Below are 21,413 nucleotides of genomic sequence, written 5' to 3' on the forward strand. Positions count from 1 at the left end.
GCTCTGTCTCCTCCAGAATGAGACTTTCCCGACACCTCCCTGGCCATTCCCTGCCCTCGGTACTGGCCGCCCCTCTCTCCTCCTAGCTCCCTGGCCGAAGCCCCAGGACCCAGGCGAAGGAAGAGGACAGGTGTTGGGTGTACCTCGGGCTTGACTGCTTGGTTCTCAAACTGCAGCGTGCATCAGAATCTCTCCGAAGGCCAGTTGAAAAGCAGATGGTTGGGCTCTACCCGCCAGGGTTTCCAATTCGTGACCTTTGGAGTACTGCCTCATCACTTTGCAAGTCAGACTAGTTCCCAGGAGGGGCTGAAGCTCAAGCTTGAGAACCTCAAGGCTAGCTATGCCCTCCCCGCTTCCCGTGGTGATTTCGAACCCCATTACTATTTTTCATTTATAGATGATTCTTAGGCCGTGATCACGTAGCAGGAACTATGCTACTCATGGGATAAGGGGGATACAGTTATTGGTAGGCATTTCCTCTGGGAACTCACATCCCACTATAACAAGGACAAGATAACTCCTAGAGGGTAGGAAGAGATTACTGTTCCCAAAGGAGATTGAAGTGAAGTTTTGTAGGATTTCTAGGAAGCCAGGAGCTGCTTCTGGCAGAGAGGGTGGGCAAGGCTGCCTGGGGGGATGGGGGTGGCATCCAGATGGATGAGACTCCATGTGGCCCTGAGAAGAAGTGAGAATTCTCCATGGAGGAAATGGGAATACCACATTACTTGGAGGTGAAGAAAATTGTCAGGGGTAGGAAGTGACCATGAAGAAAGGTGGGGTTGGGGGTGGATATTCACTAGGACCCTGGCAGAAATCCACGGTTCATGAAGGCTTGTAGAAAGGGAAAGCTAGATTATGGCAAGTTTTCTACCATCCTGTGCATTGGAGATTTGGTCTCTAACATGGGGAAGCTATAAGGGAACTCCATGACTTGCTTGCTGGTTTCAAATCCAGATCAGATCGTTCACAGAGGGTTATGGATGAAGAAGTCTGCATGCTGGGAAGGGCAGAAGACTGACAGACTCACTTCTGCAGCTGCTATTTGCCACCGCTGCCTTGCCCACTGCCCTCGGGAGGTGTGGCCCCCTGTTAACTCTGTCCTAGGAGGAACTCAGAGCTTGTCCCTTAATCCCCCCACCTTGTTCTGCTTTGCTGGCTATTGTATTTCCAGAACAAAGCACAGAGTCTGGCAAATGGCAGGACCTCAGGAAATGTTTATTGGACAAATAAGTGAGTGAATAATAAACAACCTCATGATCTGGGACTCTAGTCTGCCCAGCTCCCTGTGTGCCTCTTTGTGCCAAACACCATCTCCCTATTCCCCATCCTTCTCCTCCTTGTGGTCTAGGGAGCCAGGTACCTACACCCCCTGTATGCTCCTGAGACTCCTCAAGGTTGGGGTGCAAGAGAGGAGACAGCATGGACTCAGCACTTCCTTCTTCTGCTTATCCGAAGCCTGCTTTGCAGGCTCTGATTTCCCCAGAGGACCCCTCTCTGCCTCAACACTGTTCTCTGGCGTATGCCAGACTCAACCTCTCCCTACTTCTCCATCCATGGAAGTTTTGTCCTCGCCCAGTGATATGGATTCCATATCACTAAACACAGCTCTCTAAGCCTAACATCCTTACCTCCTGCTCACGTATGTCCCAGGGACAGCAGTAGTTTGAGTTTACTTTCTTGTAAGAATACAGTATACAATACAGATAACAGCCGAAATATGTGTTAATCAGCTATTTATGTTATGGTAAGGCTTCTTGTCAACAGTAGACTATTAATAGTTAAGTCCTGGGGAGTCAAAAGTGATACCCAGATTTTTGACTGTAGAGGGATTGGCGCCCCTAACCCCTGCATTGTTCAAAAGTCAACTGTATATTGATTGAGTGTGCGATGTGCCAGATGGAGTGTTCAGTGGTCAGGTAAGACAAGTAATAAATCGCCGATGACCATGCAATGGGTAACAATGTTCAGTGAACAATGGACTTACTGGAGAGGCCTAACCCAAAAGGCTTCCTGAAGGAAGTGGAGTCCAGGGCATCCCCACTGTCCCTAAGAGAAGGTAGGGTGGGGGGACCCCTGGGGTCTAAACACTCAACTAGCCCTCGCAGTGGACTTCCTGAGGCTCTCCAGTTGTTTTGACCTCCATACGTGTATCAGGGACCCCCTGATGGGATCACCCAGAAGCAGGGAGCCATAGAGAAGCTGCCATCATCACCCACTTCCTCTTTCCTGGCATTATCTGGCAAGTCCTGGCATTGTGCAAATACTGCCTAAACCTCTACTTAGCTGTGTCATCTGGAGCCTTAGTCTCTCTTCTAGGACAGTCCCTCAAGCATCTGGCCGAAGCACAAACTTTGTGCTGTTTACCCCAAGTCAGAGAAATCCTAGATTGAATGGATGGCATTATTTCTTTTTCCATCTGTCAGACTTGCTGGTGCCATTTTAAGGAAACATACAGAAAAACACCTATTTAATATCAGATATGTGTAACAAATGTTTTATTTGCATTCCCTTCTTTGCTGTCATTGGGGACTTTAGCTTTTAATATATAGGACTAGGTATTAAGCTTTCTATACTCTCCCTGAAATTTATAAGATTATGTTTTCCCAAGGATTGCTTTAAGGTTTCAAATGACCAAATGTAATAGATTAGCAGTGATCAAGGGAAGGCAGCACATGCCTACAATCTGCAGGTCATCTGAAAGCACTTCCTGGTCTCTGTGTTCTCCAGCTCAGTCTGCAAGGGCAAGGCCAGATTACCGTCTCCCTGGGGCCAGGTTTTAAATTAAATTAACAGGACTGGTCAGCTCAGTCTCTAAAACCTTGAACTTGGAGATATTTACTCATTGGCATCATTTAAGACCCCAGCAAGAGATGTTTTTTAGGATTTACATATCATACCCCAAAAGCCAAGGGGACACTGTTTATTGGGAGGCACTCTACAATCTTGACTGAACTGCCAAATAAACTACAGGAATGGAGCCTCACCTAATTCTCTGACAAGAGCAGAATCAAATATTTTATTAACAGCAACTTGATTACTCTTTTGTTTTGGGTGTGGGGTGTGTGTGTGTGTGTGTGTGTGTGTGTGTGTGTGTGTGTGTCTTTGTTCTGTAAGCAAATATTCTATTAGGACTTTCATCCTAAGTTATTATAGTACTAGGAAACGTCACTATTTTTGATGGCTTGCATTTCCCATATACTGCTGTAGAATACAAGCTGAAAAAACAAAGTTTTGATAAGGGCTCTTTTGGTTTTTTTCAGATTTCTCACACAAAGCTTTCTGAGGATGATGAATGGAAGTAAGTGATTAGAATTTTTTTAATTGTTTAAATTTACATTTTTACTAAAAATTACATTTCTGCCTTAACAGTTTGAGAAATTAAATGAAGCCATCATTTCTTTGTAAATTTTTCAGGGCACAGAAGGTGGGTTAGTTTAGCATGCATGCACAAAGATAGGATAAACCAAACCGCAAGGATTTCATCTCTTTTCTGCAGTGTGATTCATACAGTCCCACAAAGCTGGGTTTATATGTCCTTCAAAATAGGGCAGTGTCAAGTTAGTATTTATTTTAGTCACAAGATACATCTGGTTTTCTTTATATGCTGTTTCCACTGTGTTCTGGTACTGACTTTGGGGCCAGTAGGGCCCTGTGGGCACCAAATAAAATGAAACAAAAATGAAAAGTTTCTCCTTTTTTGCATTATGATAATCAATTATGAATGTATTCCTAATCAAAATAGGAAATACTTATTACATTTGCATACTACTTGATACCTCCCAAAGTACTCCCACATAGGTTATTTTGAGATGTCTTCATTATCTATAATGAAATAAAGAATGTTTTCATTATGTGTAATTATATATGTAATAGATGAATGTCACAAAGCATATTTTGTTTTATATCCATGCAAGTCTTATTTTAGGCTGATGATAAATTCACTCTTCTATCTACATGGCCTAAGTTGAAATTATGTGCATTAAATAGAATATTAGTTATTTTGCTTTTGTGCCTGTAAAAACTATAAGTTCTTGTACCCCTTTATTTTTCTTCACTTCCCATTTCTCGAAAGGTACGAGTGTATTTTTTAATGAGCTTCTGGAAATCATTCGTGTCTCTTAAGTTCGCTTCCAACACAAAGACTATTAACAATGTAATTTTATTCAGGTTGTTTACCTGGTAGGGACTTCATCTTCTTCATCTGATGAGCGTAGGGGTTTCAGTACATCTAATGTACCTTTCAGCATTGATGTTCTAAGATTCCATCTCAAAGAAGCTAAACAGGCAGAAATATTTACCAGGCTCTGCAGGCTCATTTCTACACGTTCTCCAGCAGGGGGCACCCCAAGTGCCCTCTTCTGAGGCACTTTGTACTTTACTCTTTAGAGTAGCTGTAGAATTTACTGGTAAAGGGGGTCCTGGGTGACTCATTCCAATAAGGTTAAGCATCCAGCTCTTGATTTCAGCTCAGGTCATGTATCTCATGTGAATTCCAGCCCTGCATCAGTCTCTGTGCTGTCAGTATAGCCTGTTTGGGATTCTTTCTCTCTCTGCAACACCCGCCCCCCCTCACTCTCTCTTTCTCTCTCTCTCTCTCTCAAAATAGATAAATAAACATTAAAAATTTTTTAAAAATAAATTATTAGTAAAGGGGGAAGAACCCAACCCACATATCCAAGGAATGTCTTTATTATTTTTTCTTAATTTTTGAAATTTTATTTTTTTCTTCTATAGTTTATTTTCAAGTTGGTTTCCACGTAACACCCAGTGCTCATCCCGTGCCCTCCTCCATGCCCGTCACCCTCCTTCCCTCCACCCCTCCCCCATCAGCCCTCAGATTGTTCTCAGTATCCAAGAGTCTCTCATGGTTTGCCTCCTTCCCTCTCCCCAACTATGTTTCCTTCTTCTCCTCCCCCGTAGTCCTTTGCTAAGTTCTCCTGTTACATTTATGAGTGAAAACATATGGTATCTGTCCTTCTCTGCCTGACTTATTTTACTTAGCACGACACCCTAAAGTTCCATCCACGTTGCTATGAATGGCCAGATTTCATTCTTTCTCATCGCTGTGTAGTACTCTATTGTAAATATAAACCACATCTTCTTGATCCAGTCATCAGTTGATGGACATTTAGGTTCTTTCCATGATTTGGCTATTGTTGAAAGTGCAAGGAATGCCTTTAAAAGGCTACAGTCTTCTGGCACAGAGTATTACTCTGCAGTGTTTGTGGGGTTTTTTTTTAAAGCTTATTTATTTATTTTGAGAGAGCGTGAGTGGGGGAGGAGGAGAAAGAGAAAGAGAGAATCCCAGGCAGGCTTCACGCTATCAGCACCCTGACTCGGGGCTCAAACTCACAAAACTGTGAGACTGTGACCTGAGCCAAAATCAAGAGTTGGACGCTTAAGCAACTGAGCCACCCAGGCGCTGCCTCTGCATTGTTTTCTGATGGTACACTATATTCACACTGTATCTAGTCGTAAGTGGAAAGAAACTTCAAGAGATTTTGTGACTCATGGTGCCCTACTGGGGATGAAAGATAATGCTAACCACTACTGATAAAGTACTTGATTGGCAACATTCATAATTTCCCCCCTTGCCCTACTCTTGACCCTGGTGCTCTCCCTTCCTCTAGCCCAGTGGTTCTCAATCTTGGCTGCATCTTAAAATCACATGGGGAACTTGAACTACCATAACAAGTACCACAGACCAGGTGGTTTAAACAGAAATTCACTTCCTCACAGTTGTGGGGGCGAGAAGGGTGTCGGCACGTTCGGGTTCTCCTGACGCTTCTTGGCTTGCAGGTGCCGCCTTCTCACCGCATATGGTTCTCCCTCTGTGTGAATTTATATCCGAATCTCCTTATAAGGACACCAGTCAGATGGGATTAGGGCCCACTTGGTGATGGCATTTAACCTTATTTACTTCCTTAAAGTTCCTGTCTCCAAATACAGTCACCTTCTAAGGTGACTGGCTGGGGGGGGCGGGGGTGGAGAGTGGACGGGGCAGGGGGAGGGGGAGGTGGTCTTTAACGTATGAATGCGGGAGAAGCCACAGTTCCACCCATCACATGCAGAAATGGTCAGTTAATGGATCTGAGCACAGCTCGGACATGGGACTTTAAAACTCCCCAGGGATTTCCAATTTACAGCCAACATCAAGAACCATCGCTTCTTTGAAGCCACTTCTGGTATAGGAAGTTAAACCAGACGACATACTATTATACTGTTTTCTCTACCGTTATGCAAAACCAGGAGCCCAACTGAAAACTGAAACATTCTGCCATCATCAGAATGTGCCTGCCTCAGGTAATACTTAGGCTTCCTCGTTCTCCTTATAATGAAAAGAAAGATGTATACAGCTCACTCAGGGTTTTCTGGAGCCCTTTGGGTAATCTCTCCATTGGCACCATCTGCTGGATATCCTTTTACTTCAAAATATTAAAAATTACTTGGAATTTCCATATTTTACTATCTTGACTTCCCAAAATGTAAATTTCATATTATTTAATCTAATAATTAGGATAATCTATAATATGTTATGTAGCATATTACATAGATTAATAATTATTATTATTCCTTATTTAAGACCAAATAAAATAGCATGGGCTTTGGCGTTTTAGAACCATCTTGTAAAGTACAAAGGTGTCTTTATTTTAAGTTTGCAAAGGAGGAAACTGAGGCACAGAGAGGATGAGTGACCTTCACGAGTCTGCACGGTGATGGGACATGTACCCAGCTCTGTCCAGAGCCCATCACTGATTTTTTTCAGCCTCATCACTTACCTTGAAAGGACAAGGCTGAGGCCAAAGCCACATGGACAAGCTAAGGGCTGAGAGGAACCAGGATCCCTGATGAACTCAGCTTCCTCCTCTCCACTGCCCCCTCCTGAAGCCTGGGAGAAAAGGAAAAATTAAAATAAAATTTAAAAAAACAGGAAATTTATAATCAAAGCTTAAAACCCCCTGCATTTGGGGCACCTGGGTGGCTCAATTGGTTATGCCTCCGGCTTCGGCTCAGGTCAGATCTCACGTTCATGGGTTCGAGCCCCGCGTCAGGCTCCGTGCAGACAGCTAGCTCGGGGAGCCTGGAGCATGCTTTTGGTCTGTGTCTCCTTCTCTCTCTGCCCCTCCCCCTCTCATGCTCTGTCTCTCTCTGTATCAAAAATAAATAAAACATTAAAAAATTAAAAAAAAAAAACCTGCATTTGAAATCTCCAGTTGCTTTCTATGAACCCAGACTTTTTTTTCCCCTCAATGTACTGTGCAAGGGTTGAGGCCTTTTTCAGATGACCTCATTTGTGGTTCCAGCCTGCAGCAGGAGCGGATGTACAGGATGCACCGGGGCCATGAGTCCATGCACGTGGAGATGATCCTGATCTTCCTCTGCGCCCTGGTCGTTGCCCAGATAGTGCTGGTGCAGTGGAGACAGAGGCATGGCCGGTCCTACAATGTGAGTTGCCCCATGGGGACCTCTGGAATCCTGTTTTTCCAGCCACGCCCCTCCCTGGAGGGAAATGCTTTGGTTTAAGTCAGTGGTTCCCAACAAGGTGTAGCTTTGCCCCCAGGAGTTACTGGGCAACATCTGGAAACATTTTTGATTGTGACGCCTTAGTGGCAGGGGAGAGGAGGATGGAAATTGTTTCTGGCATGTAGTGGGCAGAGGCCACAGATGCCGCTAAACGTGCACAGGACAGCTCCTTGTGATAAAATGTCAGTAGTGACAAAGCTAAGAGTCCCTAGTTTAAGTAAACCAGTTTTGCTTTAGCATGAGCAACTTCTGCCGATGACCTAGGAAAACGAGGATTAGGAACAGCAGAAACAAAAGATTGACGCTGTCTAATTTTGAGTAATAAACTCTTTTGGCATTGATAGTTTGCATATCTATGGAAATGTGTTGATGCCAACATTGCACTAACCCCACCAATACAGTTTGATCCCATTTTCACACACCAGTCCCACCCCAGCACATCCACTGGGACTTTGCCATCTCGTGACCACAGAATCATAGCTCAGGCCACCTTGGACCTGAGACCATCCCATTGCAATGTCTAAGAGCAGTGGTTCTCAAATTTTAAGGTTGCAGCAGAATCACCTGGAGAGGTGAATCAGTTTGTTAATCAGATTCCCTGGTCCCACCCCCAAAGCCTCTGACTGAATAGGGGCCCAAGAATTTGCATGTCTAACAAGTTCCCAGGTGGTGCTGATGCTGCTGGGCTGAGACCACGTTTGAGAACCAATCATTTAGACGAGTATATTGCAAAAGAAGAAAGTCCTCAACACTACATGGTTCTAGGTCTTGGACTGGTTGTTGTGTAAGAAGCCTTGTCTGTGACGTATGAAGTGCTGGCTTAAACCAGCATTTGATTGTATTTTATTTTTACCCATCACAAAAATTATTCCCTTCTGAATACTATATACTGTTTAAGTTTAGATAATTTGAACATTTTATTTAGAAAGGGAAATCCTGTCTCTTTGTTTTTTAAGCAAACACATTTATTTCCTGCCATTCCAATGCTGTCTTGTCAATTAAAATAAACATCTTCTGGGGTGCCAGTCAGTTAAGCACTCAACTTTGGCTCAGGTCATGATCTCATGGTTTGTCAGCACAGAGCCCATTTCACATCCTCTGTCCCCCTCTCTCTCTCTGCCCCTCTCCCACTACTCGTTTTCTCTCTCTCTCTCTTTCTCTCTCAAATAAATACACATTAGAAAAGATTTTTAATAAAAAATAAACATCCTCCATATTGCACTTGAGCTAATTGTTTTTAAAAGAAAAAAACTAGAATGAAACTTCCTTAGTTATTCACTTATACCAAAGAAAAGCTCTGTAGTATATCTTAATCATGGTTTTCTTATTACAAAATGGAATTAACCTAATATACAGAATTTCTGAGTCCTTAAAAAAATTCTTTTTTTTTAACATTTTATTAATTTTTGAGAGACAGAGACAGATCAGGGGAGGGGCAGAGAGAGAGAGAGGGAGACACAGAATCTGAAGCAGGCTCCAGGCTCTGAGCTGTCAGCACAGAGCCCGATGCAGTGCTCGAATCCATGAACCGTGAGATGATGACCTGAGCCAAAGTCAGACGCCCAACCAACTGAGCCATCCAGGCGCCTCTCTGAGTCCTTAAGTAACAAGAAACCTAGATTCTTAAGAAAACCATTTATAGCCCTGTTTCATATCCTTTATAACTGATAACTATCTCTGGATTAGATACTTCAAAACATGTTCAGTTTCCAGGCAACGTAAGTACAGATCTTGCACAGAAAACCCCCTGCCCTTGAAAGGAAATGCCTTATGAGCCAGCTGACCTGCATTATGCCCCACTACTCCTCCACCATTTTTATTTGATGACTTTTGAGGTGGCTTATGCCAAAAAGAATATATCCTCGTCTCGTATTTGAAGAAATTACCCTTTTGTCAACTCTCTGAAGAAGTGTATCACCGCACCAGTCACTGTGGAGCTCATACACTGGCTCTACCTAGCCACCGACCAACCTGCCCATGGGTTAGAGGCCACCTGAAGGACTTGTTGCCACTTGAAGGATCCAAGCCTTCCTGACTACGGCTATACTGGTCCCAGGCAGACATCCTCTAGCTCAACAACTGCTGGTTAGCTGGAGTGGGCTTCCCCCATTGTTTCCTCTTGCTCACTATGCAGGCTGTGCTGCCTGGAATAACTTTCCAGGCTTGTTACTTTTGCTTGCACCCCATCCTTCAACAACTGGCCTCCTTAATCATCCCATCTTTTCCCAAAGTTGCTGTTTCTGTGTTCTTCTATCACACAGCTCCTCTATTTTATGGCTAGGAAGAGGGGCTCTGTAGTCCTAAGTATCACCTTAGAGGTGACCAGATGACTGTGATAGTGGCGTCTCTTAGAGTGACCCTGCCTGGAACGTTAACAAAGCCAGGAATCCAAAAGAAGATAGCCCACGGTGGTCAGAGACAGATTTGGGTCTCATGGGACTCTGCTAGATTAGCTCATAATCATGGTTGCCCTCTAGAATACTTGCTACTTCTCTGCCCAGTGGTCAGTCTGTATGTGCATTGTCCCAAAGGAATGGCGGAGCAGCCCTAGTGTGTCTCTGCTGACATTGTCTCAAGTTGAGAGCCAGCATGTGAGGCTCATCTTTCCCATACTGCTGCCTCAGATTTGCCCCATACTTTGCATTTCTTCTTTTTTTATGTTTTTATTTTATTTTTGAGAGAGAGAGAGAGAGAGTGTGTGTGTGTGTGTGTGTGTGTTTGTGCGCAGAGGACGGGCATAGAGAGAAACACACACAGAATCTGAATTAGGCTCCAGGCTCTGAGCTGTTGGCACAGAGCCTGACGCAGGGCTCAAACCCACGGACTGTGAGATCATGACCTGAGCCAAAGTCAGATGCTTAACCAACTGACCCCCCAGGTGCCCTCTCTTTCTTAATTATTTTATTTTTGAGAGAGAGAGAGAGAGAGAAGAGGAGGGAAGGGGCATAGAGAGAGGGAGTGAATTTTTTCTTAAGGGTTCACTGCCAGAGCCAGTCATCAGAACACAGCCATTTCAGAAACTCTTGGTGAAATCTGCAATTATTGAATTTGGAAATGGTTTCCAGAGCAACAATAGCTGATTCCAGCAATGGTTTCCAGCTTTCTTATTGTACTCTGTATGAATTCTATAAAAAACCCTACACCTGACATACTATTCAATTTAACATCTTTTTTTTTGAAAGTTTGTTTTTATGTATTTTGAGAGAGACAGAGAGAACAGGGGAGGGGCAGAGAGAGAGAGGAGAGAGAGAGAGGGAGAGTCCCAAGCAGACCTCTGAGCTGCCAGTGCAGAGCCAACATGCAGCTCTGACACAAAACTGTGAGATCATGATCTGAGTTGAAATCAAGAATTGGATACTCAACTGACCAAGCCACCCAGATGCCCCTCAGTTTAACACCTTTGGGATGGAATTTGATAAGGACGTGTTTCCACAAATGTTGACCTGAACAGCCTTATCATCCAGGGACAACCTAACTTTTAAATTATTTCTCTTGGCACCTAAGATCATGGGACACCTAACAGAGCTACAGAGAGTTTTGAACACATTTATAAGATTCATGAAGTTTCTGGCTCTTTTCTACAAGGGTCCATGTAATAGTTTATTTCTATTATTCAATTTTATAATCTCCATCAGTTTATTAGTAATATTATTATTAATAACATTTTAAGGATAATTCCTATAATAACATTTATATAAAAATTACTATATATAAATATTTACATATAAATTACTGTTATTATAGTTGTGTTAAGTGCTTTTTATACATTATCTAATTTAGAGATGAAGCAGAACATACGCCAAGAAATCTACACCTGGACCTATCAAATCCATACTGCAGAAAGACAAAGGGAAAATTCAAAAACAGCCAGATGGGAAAAAAAAATACCCTACTTATTGAGGAACAAGAACAAGAATTACATCAGGCTTTTCTTCACAAACCACATATGCAAGAAGAGAATAAAGTGAAATATTTAAAGTATTGAAAGAAAAATCCACCAATCTAGAATTCTAAATCCAGAGAAATTATCCTTCAAAAGTGAAAGTGAAATACTTGCTCTCTTGGACAAACAAAAAGAGTAGGGAATTCATCACCAGGAGACTGCAAGAAATGTTAAAAGATGTTCTTCAGAAAGAAGGAAAATTATATAGGTCAGAAACTCAAGTCTATATAAAGTATGGAGGAGTGTCAGAGAAGGAGTTAATGAAGATAAAATAAAATTGTTTGTTTCTTATTCTTAACCTCATAGATAACTCTTCATTCAAAGCAGTAATAGTAACAATTACAGTAGACGCTTGAACAACAGGAGCGTTAGGGATGCTGCCCCTGCCTCCACATACAGTTGAAAATCTGCATATATATGGAAACCAATTTGACGATGAACTATTAAAAAATTAAAATTAAAATTAAAAAAAATTTTTTAATCTGCATATAACTTTTGACTTTCCAAGAACTTAATTACTAATAGCCTACTATTGACCAGAAGCCTTACCAAAAACATGAAAAAAAAATACATAATTGGTATACTAAGAGATTAGAGAAAATAGAATCATAAAATTCTCACTTAAAGCCTAAGAGGCTAAGAAATGGAGAAGGCAGAGAAGAGAAGAAAGAAACAAAACAAACAGAGAACAATTACAAATATGGTAGGTATTAATTTAACTATATCAATAATCAAATGTGATTGGTCTAAACACATGAATAAAAAGACAGAGATTGTCACCATTGATGAAAAACGAAACAAAAAAACAAGACCCAATTACATGTTGTTGACAAGAAACTCACTTATAAGAATAAAGATATAATTATCAGGGAGGAAAAAAAAAGGGCATTACATAATGAAAAAAGATTTAGTTATTTAAACTTTTTTTTATGTTTATTTTTGAGAGAGAGACAGAGAGACAGCGTGCAAGTGGGGGAGGGGCAGAGAAAGGGAGAATCTGAAGCAGGCTCCAGGCTCCGAGCTGTCAGCACATAGCCCAACACAGAGCTGGAACTCACAAACAATGAGATCATGACATGAGCCAAAGCTGGACGCTCAACTGACTCAGCCACTCAGGTGCCTCAAGATTCAGTTATTAGGGGCCCTTGGGTGGCTCAGTCAGTTAAAGCCTTTGGCTTTAGCTCAGGTCATGATCTCGCGGTTTGTGGGTTTGAGCCCCACGTCAGGTTCTGTGCTGACTGCTAACTCAGAGCCTGGAGCCTGCTTTGGATTCTGTATCTCCCTCTCTCTCTGACCCTCCCCTGCTTGCGCTGTCTCTGTCTCTCAAAAATAAATAAAAACAATAAAAAATTAAAAAAAAAAGATTCAGTTATTTAAAAGGATATAACCATTCATTTTTTTAAGAGAGAGAGAGCACAAGTAGGGGAGAGGCAGAGAGAGAATCTTAAGCAGTCTCCACACCCATAGTGGAGCCTGACTTGGGGCTCAGTGTGGGGTTCAGTGTCACAAACATGAGATCATGACCTTGAGATCATGACCTGATCTGAATCTGGGACTCTGACACTTAACTGACTGAGGCACCTAGACTCCCAAGGACATAACGATTCTTAATGTGTATGTGCCTAACAAGAGAGCATCAAAATATACAAGGCAAAAATTGATTGAACTACAAGGAGAAATGGACAAACCCACTATTTAGTTGGAGATTTCAACACCTTCCTTCAGTAGTTGATAGGCCAAGAAGGCAGAAGATTGGTAAGGATAGAGTTGACCTGAACAGCACCATTCATCTACCTGCACTGATATTTATAGAAGACTTCATCTAATAACAGAAGAGTATATATTCTTCTCAGGCTCACATAGAACATTCACCAAGATAGACCACATTCAGGGCCTAAAACACACAAAAAAATTTTAAAGAATTGAAATTATACAAAGTGTGCTCTCAGGCCACAAAAATTAAGTTAGAAATCAATAACAGAAAGATAGCTGAAAAAAAATCCCAAAATATTTAGGGATTAAATAACACGTGGGCCAAAGAGAAGTACTCAAGAGAAACTAAAAAATTATTTGAACTAAGTGAAAATGAAAATACAACATATCAAAATTTGTGGGATGCTGTAAAGGCAGTGCTTAGAAGGAAATTTATAACATTGAATGCATATATTAGAAAAGAAGAAAGATCTAAAACCAGTAAATTAACCATCTACTTTAGAAAGCTAGAGAAAGGAGTAATTTAAACTTATAGCAGTCAGAGGAAATGACATTTTTAAAAATTAGGCCAGAGTGCAATTAAATTAAAAAAACAGGAAATCAATAGAGAAACTCAGTAAAACCAAAAATTGGTTTTTTGAAAAGTTCAGTAAATTTAATAAAACTCTAGCAAGCTAACCAAGAAAATTAAGAGGACACCAATTCTAATATCAGAAAAGAAATAGGGATCATCATTATTGATCCTATGGACATAAAAAGAAAATAATGGAATATTATGCCTACAAATCTGGATAACTTAAATGAAATAGACTAATTCTTTGAAAGACACAAATTATACCAAAACTCACAAAAGGAGAGATAAGTGGTCTGAATATTCCTATTTCTATTTTTTATTCAGATATAATTGATATATATAACACTGCATTAATTTTAGATATACAACATAATGATTTGATTTATGTATATGATGTGAAATTATTACCACAGTAAGTTTAGTTAATACCGTCACCGCACATAGTTACAATTTTGCATGTGTGATGAGAATTTTCAAGATTTTCTCTCAGCAACTTTCAAATATACAACAAATTATTCTTGACTATAGTCACTATGATGTATATTACTTCCCCAGAACTTATTTATCTTATAACTAGAAGTTTGGAAGTCTGTACCCTTGACTACCTTTACCCATTTAAATCACCTCATATATCCTGTCTCTGACCTATATCTATTTTTTTTAATTGAGTCAATAATTAAAAACTTTCTACAAAAGAAAGCACCAAGTCCAGACGGTTTCACTGGTGAAATCAGATGCTAAGTGCCTTTGGAAATCAGAGGAACTTGTAAGATTAAGGCAACAGATGCTGTAAATGAGCACTGCATCTAGTTGATAAAACTGGCCCACAGAAGTTCAAGTCCACAATTCTGATATTGCCCTGTATGTGTGCTGGAACGGAACAATTAGGTGAATAGATGGCACATGGCGGGAGCCAGCTTACGTATTTATTTACACCCTGAGGGTACGATATATTATATATAAAATAGCATTGTTTTCACATTATTTCACTTTTTTAAGGTTTTTATTTATTTATTTTTGAGAAGGGGAGAGAAAGAGACAGACAGAGAGAGAGCACAAGCAGGGGAGAGGCAGAGAGGGAGAGAGACAGAGAGAATCACAAGCAGGCTCCATGCTGTCAGCGCAGAGCCCAATGCAGGGCTTAACCCCACAAACTGCAAGATCATGACCTAAGCTGAAGTCTGAGGCTTAATGGACTGAGCCACCCAGGTGCCCCTATTTTCACATTATTTCATGCATAATTTGGATCATGTACTTCAGAGGTGAGGGGACTAATCCAAAAAGCTCAAAATATTTTCAGATTACAGCTTTTAACAAATATGTCTGTCTTCTGAAGTGATCATTTCATCTTAGATTCTGTTCCGTGGTCTAGGAGCTGTGGACATTAGAGTGGCTTATTATAAATACCTAAAGCAAAGGAGACATGTTATTTGGAAAACAATGTTTAAAAATATAACATCAGCTGCTCCTAGGTGATGTCAAAAAGTGAAGAGAGAAAGTAGAGTGAAAAATTCTTACTTTGTGTGGAGTACTACTATGTACCTGGATGTTTCTAAATAGTCACAATTTTAGTACATTATAAACAGAGCATCTGGATATTTGAATTTTTCTCTTTTCAGCTGATGCTGTTGATATTTTGTAAACATGGCAGAGCTTCAAAGTCAAATTACTTCCAAATGATTTTAACAGCATTTTAAAACAGAATTTAATTAAAAAATAACATTTCATTCAATACCGCCCTCTCCATCTTCTTTTATATATCCATACTTTTTATATCTGCAGGAAATAGGGGGAAGGTGCCAAAAAAGAATCCTTCTACCTCCCTTCAAATCAATAGAAGGCCTGATGACTACATACATAGAATTTGGGTTTCAGGAACACGGTTAACTTGCCTCAACACACAGGCACATAATTTGCCACAGATTGAAACATTGCTCTATTTAAATCAGCTTCCTGCCTATTAATAGCTGTGTAACACTAGAACATATTACTGTATCAGTAAAGCCTTATGCCCACTCAAATCTTTTTAAAATGAGGCAACACACAAATACATACGTAGTTACACACATACATAACATTGCACAATCTCCTTTAAGAATTTAAAGAGCAAAATCAACAGTCTGAATTGATTTGGAAATAGAAATAAGAACCAAGTGATCATATGCCAAGATTCCATACGTTTACTTGTTTATATCCACACTTTCCTTCATTGCCTTTGTACTAATAATAGCAGTAATTCCTGGAGTCATTTATTTACATGAGAATTTTCTGCTTACCTCTGGCATCTCCTTGCTCTTGCTCCACCTTCACCTATACAAATACACACAGACATATGTGCAAATGGCTGCAAATACTTTGGGATCTGCAGCGCAAAAGAAATGAGCATCACAGTAACTTCCTCCCTCCCTCCCACCTCCTTCTCCCTCTCTCCCTCTCTCTCTCCCTCTCTTTCTCTTTCTCTCATGTTGTGTGAACCATTCATCATTCTGTATAATTAGGCAAATTAAAAGATACGTTTGTTTTGACTTGATTTGCTGTTCCTTTCAGATTCCTTATGTGCACAGGTACAAGAAAGGAACGTGGTACCTTTGGGCAGCATGTGATTGGTCAGGAAATTCCTTCTGCCATGGCGTGCGGGTGGGGAGAACACTTGGTTTTGTGGTGCAGAAGCACAGGCTGCCCTTCGCCAGCAATGCAGATGTGTTTTATGTACACGTGCCCAGATGGTGACCCCTCTGGCATTATTAATGTGTCCCAGCTGCCAGGCCTCCTTGTTTGCATGCATGCACCTCGATTTCACATATGTCATGTGTTTATTTATGAGCACTAAATTCTTACATTTCATATGTGGCAGTGCTATTAAAAGTGAGAAGTTTTAACTGCCTGGAAATTGATAATCTTTTAAATTGACATGAAATGTGGCCCTCATTTCAAAATGACTCCTCATACAATTAATTGAATTCATAATGCAAATTTCTGACCTTTCCCCGTACATGTTGCAAAAATATGGCTTTGGGTGTACACTTTCAAGATAGTCAAGAAATTAAATATTTTCATACCCAATATCAATGACTTTCTGCTTTCCTTCTATTTCTGATCTCTAAGACCTATTTTTAAGAAGTGGTATGTCTATACATTTGAACATTGCTATTCACTGCTAATTAAACCCAAGCAAGCATCAAGTAAGAGAAATTTGAGATCATCTAGAAATGGGTTGTACTTTTATAGATCCACAATGGAAACTAGTATTGGAAAAATATAATTTAATCATTGCTCCAAAATATTATAGATTGTAATAACTCCATGAATTTGAGGAAATGATTAGTCCTGTCAATTTTAGCTTATGATCTAAAGTATAAAATACAAGAGCATGGCAGTTTTGCCAAATTAAAATGAAGTGACTCTTACTATTACAAAAAATTTCAGTATTTTTATAATGAAATGTAAAGATTAATCAAATTGTTCAGACAGAAAGATGAAAAATGCAAAAGATAGATGATCACGTTTTAAAAAATGAAGTTCACATCTTTTTTGTTTAATGTTTATTTATTTACTTTGACAGAGAGAAAGCATGTGCATGCCCGAGCAGGGAAGGGGCAGAGAGAGAGGGAAAGAGAGAATCCAGAGCAGGCCCAACACTGTCAACACAGAGCCTGATGCAGGGTTTGATCTCACAAACTATGAGATCATGACCTGAGCCCAAATCAAGAGTCAGGCGCTCAACCACCTGGGCCACCCAGGTGCCTCTCTATTTGTTTCCTTTCTTAATATCAGACCTAATGACCTAAAAAAGTCAGAAAACATATCACTTATCATAGATAGCTATCTCCAAAATCAGCTGTAGGAAATACATGACCCAAATCATGGTGTGATTTTCTTTTAAGGGGCTGTACACCTTTATTAGCAATAGCACAAGGTCAGAGTTGCTAATGCTGAGTGCTAAAGTAGGCATACACTGAATCTTACCTAGTATGTTTATGGCCCTCAGGAACAGTATTCTCCTTCATTAAGTAAAGCCTGTTTGTCCTATTTGGATATATATTTATTTATTCATAAATAAAGGTACTAACTCACATGTTAGCTATAACCACACTCACAAAGTAAGATGGAATATTAAAGCAATTACAAGCATACCCTGGAGATCACATGAGTTCAGTTCCAAACCATCACATTAATAAAGCAAGCATCACAATAAAACAAGTCAAATGAATTTTTTGGTTTTCCGGTGCATATCATAGCTATGTTCACACTGTATAGTAGTCTATTAAGTGTGTCATCATCTTATGTCTAAAAAAACAACGTACATTCCTTAATTAGAAAATATTGCTTAAAAAATGCTAACCATGACCTGAGCTTTCAGTGAATTGCAATCACTGATCACAGATCACAGTAGCAAATAGAATAGTAATGAGAAAGCTTGAAATATCACCAGAAAAACCAACATGTGACATAGAGACATAAAGTGAGCAAATGCTGTTGGAAAAACAGCATCATAGACGCTCTGGACACAGGATTGCCACAGACCTTCAATTTGTAAAAACATGGTATCTGTGAAGCTCAATGAAATGAGGCATGTTTGTATCTAACTTAGGCAAGAGTAAAGGATACTCTTCCCTGACTCCAGGCCTACAGGATGGAGCCTGCTTGGGGTTCTCTCTCCCTCTTTCGGCCTCTCCCCCACTGTGCATGCACGCACGCACTCTCTTTCTCAAACAAATAAACTTAAAGAAAAAAATACTCTTCCCTGAAAATACTGCCAGGAATTTGAAAGCAAAACAGGGAAGTTATAGGGATATTTTTCTCCCCACACTCTCCAGATAATCACCTCAAATTGGCTCCATGTGTATTTTTGTTCAAATGCACATGTTTAATAACAACTCTAGTGTTCTCCCAAAGATTTAAGAATCTCTAAGAATACTTCAGATTAGGTCGCTTATGGGGATGAAGCAATAAAAAAAAAATGAAAAGCCTTGGAAAGGTCTTCTTATTTGATGTGGAAAGAGGAATGGCTATGGCCTTCTCTTTTTCATGTACATCTTGAAGTCTTATCAAATAATTTTGGTTATTGACCTTAAGGCTGTTATGACCAAGACCTTATTAAAGGACCCAAAAATATATCCATAGGCTTTTTTTTTCTCAGCTGCCTCCTTATATCACAAAGATGAAGTTGAAGAAGAAGAAGAAGAAGAAGAAGAAGAAGAAGAAGAAGAAGAAGAAGAAGAAGCAGAAGAAGAAGAAGAAGAAGAAGAAGAAGAAGAAGAAGAAGAAGCAGCAGCAGCAGCAGCAGCAGCAGAAGAAGAAGAAGAAGAAGAAGAAGAAGAAGAAAAAGGAAAACAAATAATATCAGTCTTTGTTATACTCAGATGACAAATATAGGAAATGCATGTTCTAACGACTGCTTCTACATCATTGGCTCACATAATTAAGCAATCATGATGCTCTTTACCCAACCCCAGGACTCAGGCTCAGAATCCTTCTCAACAGAGCATTGCCAGGTGCCATGCCAATTCAAGTCCACACCTGAGACAAAACCTCTTCCCCATCCCCCTCTGTCATTGGTGCTGAGCAAGTAATAGGGCATTAGTCTGCATGTGATAAAATACAAAAAACCAGAGGTTATTGCAATTGTTTAAACCTGTCTGCTTTTCACAAGAGAAGTGATAGCTGGTGTTAGGCCTGATCTAAAGAATGAGAGTGTCATTATGGTAACCATATTAAGTTGTTGACTCAAAACCTATCAGCTCAGTCTACCCTGCTTCCTGCCACATGGGCATAGGGCCGGCCAACTTAACCCTCTAAAGGCGACTTGGACTCAGGTCAGTGGTACAGGCCACAAAAGAGTTGCACACAGATGAACAGGAAAGAGTTTGGTCCACATCTTGGCTTGCCTGGAAAAGGCAAGACAAAAGCAAAGGAAAGACAAGAAGCAAAAGGTGGGCTGCAAATCCAACAGTCAAGGGTGAGGGGGCCCCACAGGCTCCAAGGCTAACCCTGCAGGGTGCACTGGGCAGCAGGTAGAGGAGGTCTCAGAAGCTGCACTTCCTCCCTGTGATGTCACCTGCATTTGCACACGTGTACATGATAGAAACAACACCCCTTGGCTCCATATATTACAGGACTGTTTCCAGAGCACTTTCCCATCTGTGACCTCATTTGGTCCCCACCTCAGCACAGTCGGGCAGGGCAGGCATTGTTATCCCCAGTTTTACAACAAAAGTGAGGCTCCCTTGTCCAAAACCACACAGCTTTTGAAGACCAAAGTTGCTTTCATCTAAACTATCCCGGTGAAAAGAGGTAAAAGAAAATTAATACTTTGGATGATTTCCCATTTGAATTTTCAGACATTCATACTAACTCCCTCCAAAACTTTGCATGGATAGAAGAGCTTACAGCTGGGTGGTGACCAAGTTGCATGCCATAGACCGGATGGTGAGGGTGGTTTATCACTTTATCATTTAATAGTAGACATGACATTCTGTCATTGAAAGAGACTTTTTTCATTTTTCTGACAGCTGGTGACATTGTTGCAGATGTGGGTTGTCCCTCTGTATTTCACGATAAAATTTTACTGGTGGCGGTTTCTGTCTATGTGGGGAATGTTCTCGGTTATTACCAGTTACATCCTCTTCAGAGCTACCCGAAAACCCCTCTCAGGGAGAACACCAAGGTATGTATACCCTTCGTCCCTCCCCGACATCCTCTGATTTATAAACATTAAGAAGTGGGGAGCCTGGGTGGCTCAGTCTGTTGGGTGTCCAACACCAGCTCAGGTCATGATCTCACGGTTCATGAGTTCAAGCCTGTATCGAGCTTTGTGCTAGCAGCTCAGAGTCTGGAGCCTGTTTCAGATTCTGTGTCTCCCTCTCTCTCTGCCCCTTCCTCTCTCATGCTCTGTCTCTCTTTCAAGGATAAATAAACATTTAAAAAAATTTTTTTAATTAAGAAGTATACTTTAATTCCATTTTCCCGGATGGGGGAGGGGTGCATCACACTTCTTTTGCCCTTCAGTAGCAAAACTATGTGGAAATTAGCTATACTGCTGTTCACATTCATTATTTAATGGTGATTTGGACTCACTTGTAAAATCTATTACTTCAGATACTAGTGAAAGCCAGAAGAAAGAGAAGTAAAACTATTGCTTAAACTTTCTAGAACAAAGGGGCACCTGGGTGGCTCAGTCGGTTAAGCATCCAATTTTACCTCAGGTCATGATCTCGCAGTCTGTGAGTTTGAGCCTCACATTGGGCTCTGTGCTAACAGCTCAGAGCCTGGAGCCTGCTTCATATTCTGTGTCTCCCTCTCTCTCTGGCACTTCCCTGCTCACACTGTCTCTCTCTCTCTCTCTCTCTCTCTCTCTCTCTCTCTCTCTCTCTCCCTCAAAAATAAACAAACATTAAAAAATTTTTTAACTTTCTAGAACACTATTTGCATGTTTATTTTTAGCTCAGCATTTATTTTGCTCAGCTCCATAAGTTGTGTCACACACATTTTATAACAGAGCAAGAGTTAGATGTTTGTACTTCTAACAACTATATATGTATTTTATTTTGGGTAAATCATAAGTAATGGACAACTTACTCCTCTCCTAACAAATGAGGCTTTAATATTCCAATGCTCTTCTTAATTACCATTGCCAACCTCTTGACATTTCTACTAATT

General features: G+C 40.6%; 1 protein-coding gene across 1 annotated transcript in view; it reads left to right on the forward strand.

Annotated features, from left to right (window-relative positions):
* Positions 1-1,974: 1,974 nt before the first annotated feature.
* The window catches only part of RNF175 (ring finger protein 175), a 34,591-nt gene continuing 15,152 nt past the window's right edge, over positions 1,975-21,413 (forward strand). Inside the window, exons 1-5 of the mRNA XM_029950774.1 lie at positions 1,975-2,056; positions 3,145-3,298; positions 7,305-7,446; positions 20,267-20,436; positions 21,203-21,231. Coding sequence (XP_029806634.1) covers positions 1,975-2,056; positions 3,145-3,298; positions 7,305-7,446; positions 20,267-20,436; positions 21,203-21,231 — 577 coding nt within the window. The remainder of the gene's footprint in view (positions 2,057-3,144; positions 3,299-7,304; positions 7,447-20,266; positions 20,437-21,202; positions 21,232-21,413) is intronic.

Source organism: Suricata suricatta, chromosome 1 (assembly GCF_006229205.1).
Source record: "Suricata suricatta isolate VVHF042 chromosome 1, meerkat_22Aug2017_6uvM2_HiC, whole genome shotgun sequence".
NCBI classification, from domain to species: domain Eukaryota; kingdom Metazoa; phylum Chordata; class Mammalia; order Carnivora; family Herpestidae; genus Suricata; species Suricata suricatta.